Source organism: Contarinia nasturtii, unplaced genomic scaffold, assembly GCF_009176525.2.
Source record: "Contarinia nasturtii isolate CC-2019 unplaced genomic scaffold, AAFC_CNas_1.1 Cnas_scaffold_3175, whole genome shotgun sequence".
NCBI classification, from domain to species: domain Eukaryota; kingdom Metazoa; phylum Arthropoda; class Insecta; order Diptera; family Cecidomyiidae; genus Contarinia; species Contarinia nasturtii.
The window spans coordinates 1,535,872-1,544,698 of NW_022200487.1; the positions used below are offsets into that span (position 1 = coordinate 1,535,872).

At 34.2% G+C, this 8,827-nt stretch overlaps 1 protein-coding gene across 8 annotated transcripts in view; it reads left to right on the forward strand.

Annotated features, from left to right (window-relative positions):
• The first annotated feature begins 346 nt into the window (after nt 1-346).
• Nucleotides 347-8,827, forward strand: part of LOC116349960 (alpha-actinin, sarcomeric) — a 31,931-nt gene continuing 23,450 nt past the window's right edge. For 3 of the 8 annotated variants that reach the window (XM_031781649.1, XM_031781656.1, XM_031781657.1), the window contains exons 1-2: nt 5,119-5,241; nt 6,403-6,649. In XM_031781649.1, coding sequence (XP_031637509.1) covers nt 6,536-6,649 — 114 coding nt within the window. In that variant the 5' untranslated portion in view covers nt 5,119-5,241; nt 6,403-6,535. Of the gene's footprint in view, nt 372-624; nt 918-5,118; nt 5,242-5,339; nt 5,449-6,402; nt 6,650-8,827 lie in introns of those variants that run through there. The other 5 variants (XM_031781653.1, XM_031781651.1, XM_031781654.1 and 2 more) reach the window with 5 other exon arrangements.

Genomic DNA, 8,827 nt, shown 5'->3' on the forward strand with positions numbered 1-8,827 from the left:
CAAACGCATACAAACACACGATAACCATGCAGATGATACGAATTGTGCAGTCGATCACGATTGAAGTGTATGTCTAGTTGTGGCCGAAGAAATACTACCAGCTGAATTAAAATTAAGTGTTTTTTTTCTCTCTCTTTCCCATCCATTTGTTTCGAACAATTCGTAAGGTAGGTAACACTCACAATGCTCGCTGCAATAGAACACAGCCTCGTCATCGGCCATGACTGTATGTGTGTACAACACTGAGATTGTTATTGTCTGCTTACTAGTTATACTCGCATCATAACGCAGTAGTAAAGAGCACACAGGGCGAATATAAACTAAAACGCATTTCACATTGTACTGTCATTCGTTTGTGGTAGTTTATTCGAGTACGATATTATTACTGTCGCGTCATATTCGGCGTCTTATTTTTTTATCTATTTCTCTTTTTATTTTGTCTATTGTGCTGTGTACTTCTTTTCGTTTTTCACACTCGGTGTGTACATAAAAACAACTCATCACATCGCAGTCTCATTCTCTCGCTTGTTCTTAAAAAAAGCATCTCACAACTTAATACCGTCTCAATACTATATAATTAATTAATAATAATAAAAATATATAGGTATACATATAATATCTCGTGCGTAATTTGTGCTTCGTGCTTTGTTCATCCGCTGGAGTAGTTCTAAGGTTTTCTGCTCAGCCGATCATAAAATTGAAAACAAAGTGAAACAACAACGTTAATATTCACAGTTTTTTTAATGAATCTTGATAAGGCCAAAAAAAGCGGTTGGAAAAACGCGTCAAACTAGATATGTGATCGCGGTCTCCAGTGGGTTTAAAGTGTTAAAATTTTCGTTAAATCGGCCGTAAATGATAAATTTGTGTTAATAGTGTGTATTACCTCGTCTCAATTATAAATTTCAATTTAGTGTGTAAGTTTGTAAACTCCAATATGTGATTGAATTATTGTATTACATAGAATTGGTATTTACAATTAGTCAGTTAACATGGACATTTTCGACGATTGGCAAATTTTTAGTGGGAATTTTTTTATCATTCAGTACTAACGTAGATTAAAATCGCTGAAAAGTAAATAGATAAAATTACGCATCGGCGGCAATGAAACGATGTTTGAACAGTAATAAATTCGGCCTAAACAAACGCTACGAGCTGTTTTTCGTTTTTTCTATCTTTTTTCTCTGATACGAACGTGCAGAGCCTAAGCATTAATCAAATCGTAACAACCAAACAATTCTAAACATGAGTGGTATTGGAGCAAATTTCTTTGTTCATTCAGCAGCTAAGTTGCGGCTGGTATTGCTACTACATTTGTATGAATGTTGTACATTCTGTTTTTTATTGTCGCTTTCATTTAGTGCTGCATTTTTATTAACGATATTGTGCACATTGTGCGAAATGTGAATTCGAAAGGCTGTCAGGCATACGACGCTCCTCACACACTACTTTTTCAGTATTCACAATAACCGAGAAATAACGAATGTATATGCATATGTTATAAACCGATGTGTCATTTAAATATGAGGGTGTCTGGTGTCTGCATTTTATACGAAAAGCAATTGTTTGCAATTTTATATATTTCGTGCATCCTGTGTTTCGTGGTCGACGTTTGAACGAGTGGCAATCAGTTCACGGATTTGAACGAAAAAAAATTCTGGTCTCCACAAATTTCATGTATTTAAATGGCAACCCAATTGCCAATTCATAAAGCAGTCAATTCATAAAATGGCCCGTACACCGAATTTTGGCATTCATTGAATGATACGCAAATATTTGCATTTAAATTTGAATGAATAAATGAAAAAAAACAGCAACACACCCGTTCCATGAGAGCGATCAGTGGTCAATGAATCACACGCACACATACGCACCCAAATATTAGTCATGTTATGCCAAGATTGGAAATTTACCAAAAAGAAATGTTTCCATATTTGTAAAATGGTGTTTTATTCAATGGAAAACGAAATAATATTCCGGCGACGGGTGTAAAAACCATTGAAATCCATTTGAAAACGTGTTTTTTTGTCTGTAGTCTTTCGTTTCGATTTATAGACGTGTGCATGAAATACACAACCATGTCTGCATTGAGCACTGTGTTTGTGTACAATGTACTTGTACATATATGCGGAAAGGGTCTTTGCTTTGTTTGTTGCCGTATTAACCACTACATTCGCATCTGATTGGCAGACAATATTATGAGAGGGTGCAGATTCAAATATACTCGAACATTGCCACTTTTATATGTTTGCTGCCATTGTTAAGTCGCTGTTTATTTTATCCACTGCAAGTTCAGCTGAACTCTCAAAATTGTACAGTACACATTTGATGGCATTGCGGTAGTGCGAAACATTTCCTCATTTCGCTCATTTCCACGTTCATTGTTTGTGTTGTGATTTTGTGCACACGGTGTTGTTGGCGTTGTTAACGGGATTAGACAATTTATTGATTATGAGAAGTTGCGTCGCATCGTGATGTGCGAACCATAATGAAGCGTATGTATGTGCATGTTTGTTTTCTAAAATGTGAAAACGACCTGAAAAATCGGTTCATAGCTTGAACAACTTGTTTTATGTGATTTTTTAATGTGATATCCATTTCAATGTACTGGTGTTGCAGTTTTACGCGTAAGCATTCTTTCACATCAGTCGTTAAGAGGTTCATATTTTTGCACACTTGACTGAACGACAAAAAATTACTTAGCATTAATCTTATTTTACGTCGACATTTCAGCTTGGCATATTATACCTGCTATTTTCGCATCGTTTTGAGACTGAGCTTTCATTTCATTATCAAACATTGCTCTCAATTCTAATCAAATTTGTTTCACAAAACCACTTCAACTGCTGCCTATTAAAATCATTTTCATTCATGCGGATTTTTTTTCTCTTGAAAATCAAAGCGAAGAAAAAATCATAAATTTTTGAGTGTCGAGTGTCTGGAGTCATCAAGTTAAAAATACTGTTAGACTCCCTCTGCATCGCACAGGCCGAAATTTACACAATAAACACATGATGCTTGGTGGATTCACAACCAATGATAAGTTATATTTAGCATTTTGCTCTTGGCAAATAATTCTGACATGATATGAATAACGATATACATCACATCGGCTTTCATCAAAATATGCGACTGTATGAGTGCACACATTCGCATTCATTATCAAAAAATAGTCATAAGACAAGCTTTGATCAAGTGGTACTGATACGCTCACTTAATCGCCAAGATACCAAACTATTTTCTCTCTTTTTTTCCATTTTTCATCGCAATCAAACTGAATACAAATGACAAAAATAGCACCAATTTATAATTAGATATTCGGCCAATCTATTTCACACATTCGGCCTATGATTGCCTTCATCATTTAAGATATTGAAATTTTTATTCTTAGCGGCAATTATCTTTTAGATGTTCGTATCATTTCATCTATTCTTCGTCTAAATATAAATTGTTTGTTGCTTTTAATAACTTTTTTTTTATTAATTTCATAAAAAGCTTGATGTATGTAATATATATTTTTTTTATTTTCTCTGTCTGCATCAAAATCAAGATTACACAAAAACGGCAATTGAAGAACAGCTAGTGGTCGATGCGTCGTTGAACTGTATCATCGTTTGACTTTGAGACAAGAGCACCACGAAATTTTCGCGCGAGTGCGTAGCCCACATACTCTCAGATTTTGAGCTCGACTCGATGTGTTGTAATAATTTCACAGCAGCGTGGTCATCAAGTCACTAAAAAAAGCAGTAGTTTAATGAAAAAGCAATGTAGCAGCAGTTAGCACAACCGCTCATATACACACTGTACTTTGGATGTTTATGACTTATTTTCAATTCACCTAAAAATAGACCGTGGGTCTATTCGATATTTTTAAAGAATGTTTCGCATGAGCGCAACACGTAATCTTGTAATGAGTCAGAAATCGTGGATCATTTAAAGCAAATCATTTTGTATTTGCATGTCGCAAATTTCATACCGTTGAAAGCAAGTGTTAAATACACTCATGCACACATACACCACACAGCACAGGCCGAAGAGACGACAAGTGTGATTTTTCAACAAACTCTTTACATTTTTCATCATTGTAAGCAATATCATTATTTATCGGCATATGCAATTCATTTTGTACGAATGCCAAGAAGTAAGTCTACCGGTTGCTGCACTCAATGCATTCTATTGATCAATCATCTTCATCATATTATACAATTTATCAATCAATCGTTCTGATTTGTTTTGTGACATGTAACGCGCATTCTAAACCAATGAATGGGATCTATTGAATTTGCATACATGCGGGGAAACATGATTCCCGGTATGATGATGATGATGATGCATACAACAACCAGTATGTATAAAATACATATTTTGTGTTTTGTTTTGAGCGCGATGAATATGAGTAAGTTAGTGCATGTCATTCAAGTATACATCACGAACATGAGATGCATGCACAAAACAGCAACATACATTACCGAGAGAAATACATATTGCAAATAAGAAAATAATACTGAATTTTCTTTTCTCTCAATTAAAATGCGACCGATATGCACGAAATAAAAGAATCGCAAACACTCAAGATCTCATTCTCATTGCTGCTATTGCTTCTATGGCTGTGACTGTGGCTGCTGTTTCGAACTTGTAATTGTCGATCACATCTCGGCACGATCATATACACGCGCTCAATTTCCTCTTTTCGCATAATAAAATGTACTAATGGCATTAAATGCGAAGACAGCGCACAACAACCGAGAGAATGATGCGACAAGAGGGAAGAAAAAGCATCAGCCAAACGAATTTTATGTTCATTTGAATTGAATAAACATGTCGTCGATGATTGCGTTCGATGTGCGGTTTATCTTTCAGTTCGTTTCTCTTATTCTTTCTTTTTTCATCGCATCTCAGATAGACTGAGTGTGAATGTTTTGAAGCAAGAACCCAGGTCGTTTTAAATTCTATCTTTTCATACACAGCATCGGCTGACATAAAATGTGTGTACCGTATGATATGTATACATTGTGTTGAAGAGTGAGTAAGCGAGCGCGCGCTCACAATCGACCCAACTGACTCTTTTAGTGTATGCATAAAGACACGCGTGTATGTTTGTTTCGATCTTCGGTCGCCTCTATCTCTGAACCGTCTCTTGCGCATACGATCGCTAAGAAAATAATTTTATACGAACAGGTTCTTTAGTTTTGAGTTGGCTTCCAACGCAAGCGGTCTCCGTAACGTTGTTGCTTGAAGTAGGTGCGATATTTTTTTCCTCGTTGTTCAATCAACGAAGTTATTTTTCTATCTGTCTCTTTTGACCCATCTCCAAAGTTCTTATCTGTTGCCGATTAAAGCGCGCAATCGATACCAATTAAAATTCATCGATTTTTTGTCCACTTTTGTGTATCTAAAAAAAAAACAAAACAAGAGAAAACGCGGTTCTTACGCATTCGTTGAAATAAAGTGATTTAATTTTAGAAAATAAAGAAAGAAATGAAAAGAAACAAAACGGTTAAAATTAAAAACGGTTTTTTGATTCCTTTTGTCTTTCGAACGCCAATGACAAATATTTGTTCGATTGAAATTGCATGAATTTGGCCGCATTTCGGTCAAAAGCGATTCAAAGTGAAAAGAGAGAAAGCATGCGATTCCAACTAAATTGTGTGTGCCTTTTCAACGGGGCGCATACATAAAATGAATTTTACTAAAAGTCAATTAAAACCAGAAGCGATCAGTGTGTATAGTATTTGATCAAGTACACCAATGCGAAACGCACATACACCAAATAAATTGAAATCCGAATATTTTTAGAAACAGGCAGCAGTCATCGGTCGAATGAAGATAGAGAAAATAAAACGACTAATAAAAATAAGAAAAGCACAAATAACAAAACGCATACCCATAGCATGTAGCTAAAGCAACACAAGAAGATGAAAAAAATCGAATCGAACGAGAGAAAAAAAAAGAAAAAAGGAAAAACGGCTCGAAAAAGAGTGTGTGTGATGTAATATGAAGATCGTTACGCAAGTTTAATTTTAAAATCGACCGCAAAAAAAGAAGATTTTCAATTTTTTTCATCGTCTTCTTCTAGTTTCCGTGTTTTCGCATGGTGCGATTTACTACAAGAATAAATATTGGATTTTTTTTCTTTTTCACGCATAAAAAAGTCGACTTTTGTGCGACACCGAGATCTTCGTGAATTTCGTTTTTTTTATAATTCAAGAATTCTACTCATTTTCGTTGAATCCTACGCTTTTCTCTTTTCTGCAGCGGAAAATTTGAATTTGAAATAGATATATCAAAAAGTATGCATTGGTAATGTGTACGATATTTCATATTTCAAATGCCAATTTCTCGCCTTAAATCCATTCAATGCGATCAAATAACTAATCTGTGAATCAATTTGGATATATTAAGGTGCCAGATATCTAAGGACTCCAAACGAACGAACTGTTTATTTTTTTTTTGTATTTCGACAATCCAAAAACCACATTTGATTGAATAAATCGAATCGAAAGCCGATAGTAAAAACACACATACACAAGTCAAAATGTTGGAACAAAATGGATACGCTGTGGATTACGGTGATGCTTATATGGAGCAAGAGGAAGAATGGGAACGTGAAGGTCTTTTAGATCCAGCCTGGGAAAAACAACAGAAAAAGGTATCACATTTAATTGTTTACATTTTTAGTGAATTTTATAATGTGTGTAATTATGAGTGATATGAACCCAAAAAAGTGAATTGATTTGAACAAGAGAAATAATGAAAGTTTTTTTTTAATTTGATGGAAATGTATGTGTTAGTGTTGATTTTCCGTGGATTAGGATAACTTTTGCCATTTCCTTGTGAACGAATTTTTGTGGAAGTAATTTTGTAGTGCAAATTATAATCAAGTGATTTTCTGTAAACGAACCCAACATCATGCCGTTTTGGCTTATATTAATGAACGATGATTTCGACAATCCAAAATAAGTTTGAAAAAAAAAACGTTATTAGAAAAAAGCATACGTGAAAAATTTAAAAATTAATCGCATCCCACCCATTATTTTTTGAATCATGGGATTTTCTTCGCGTTTGCTGCTATATATAAAAATATGTGTTGCTTTTTCGTCCGTCGTTTCATTTTAAAAAAGAAATGAAAAATAGAGATTTTTGAGGTTGTTGTTGTGTGTGCAGATTGAGCTTGCGCTATAAACGTCACACACATTGAATGAAAGACATACAGAGATGTATAAGAAAAATAAGTCTAAGCGATTACTGAAGGAAAAACGAAATTCAGACATGAGAAAGAAGAAAAACGTACACACAGTTTTCGATAAAGAAACGAGAGAAGGAAAAAAGTGTGAAAATTTGCTGAACAATAAACAACGAATTTATGTATAAAAAGCATAAAATGAATCAGTTCGCTTTGGTTCCGTTTTAAAATAGATGTGTTTGTATTTCGTGGCTTGGCAATGGTGTTTTTCTTTTTGTTTCGCTTCGAGATGAAAATCGAATTATCGTTTGCAAGCAAAAGATATTTGTTGTATGTATTCAAATGCTTGACCATGAGCCATTGAAATTGAGAAGCCTTTAAGCCAATCCCCAGTGCATATTTCATTTGTCTTTCTTTTTCTTCGCCAATGAGTTGAGTACAACAATCATATGCAACATTCAAAGAGAATAGATGCAACAAAATAAACGAGTTGAGCATAAAATCGAATGCCAACGCAAAAAAAGCGGAGTTATCAAATCAGAAAAAAACTATGATTTTTTACGAGTGATCTATGATTCAGCCTAGAATTTCTTTTTTTCTTCTCTTTTCTCAGAAAATACATTGAATGTGGAGTGCAAAATTGAATGCGCGCGACGCGCATAATTAAACGATGTGAATTTTAGGAATAACTATATATTGCCCTTGCTTTATTCAATTTAATTTTTCTTTTATTCTCTTTTCTCGCTAAAGTCAATGTGCAATATTTCTTTTAAAATACACTCACGCACGCACTGACAGTATGCTATTTGAGCTGTTTTTGGTTCGCACCATTGAATGTAAACAATAACAAAAATGCGAACAGTAGCACATTCTTTATTTCTTTCGATGAAATGCACACAAGTTTTGAACTCTTTTCGATTGATTCGATTCATAGATTCAATGTTAAATCAAAGTGGGAATATTTTACTGTGTAGACGTAAATAGCCACGTGATTCGATATGTCTTATGTAATAAACTATTCACTTGAAGAACACCATCGTCGATAGCTTGTTATTTTGAATACGTTTACCGAAATAACTGTACGACTTATAAAACTGAATCGAGAAAAAAGTTATAGAAAAAAGAATGCTGTCACAATCGAGAAAGATAAATGGAAGACAAATATTTGATGATTGTTTTCATTCATGTAGTACACTCAACATTGCGTGTTGAATGTGTGATACAAATTCCAATGCTGTGCGCATTTTTTTTTATGAATGTGTGAGATAGACACTAGGGTGTAGCAGAAATATGAAAAAATTGAAAATCAAATACGGCGAGGGTAATAACCTTGGCTATGGGATCCCCTGATCACGAATCAGGCGTTTTTTTGCAAAAAAAATATAAACTGACATGTCACGGCTCAACGGCGAAATATCAAAAATGGTAAAAATTTGTATTTTTTTTGATTTTTTTTGAATTTTTTTGTAAGGCATAAAATACACTATACTTTCAGTATTGTTTATTTTTATGCTTAAATCATCAGAACAGAACCCAAATAACACATTGCAAAAGAAAAAAATCCATGTAAAGTTAAAAAATGGTACCTTCACCATATAGTGACAATTCATCGAATTCATCCGAAAAATCTCAAAAATTCCAATT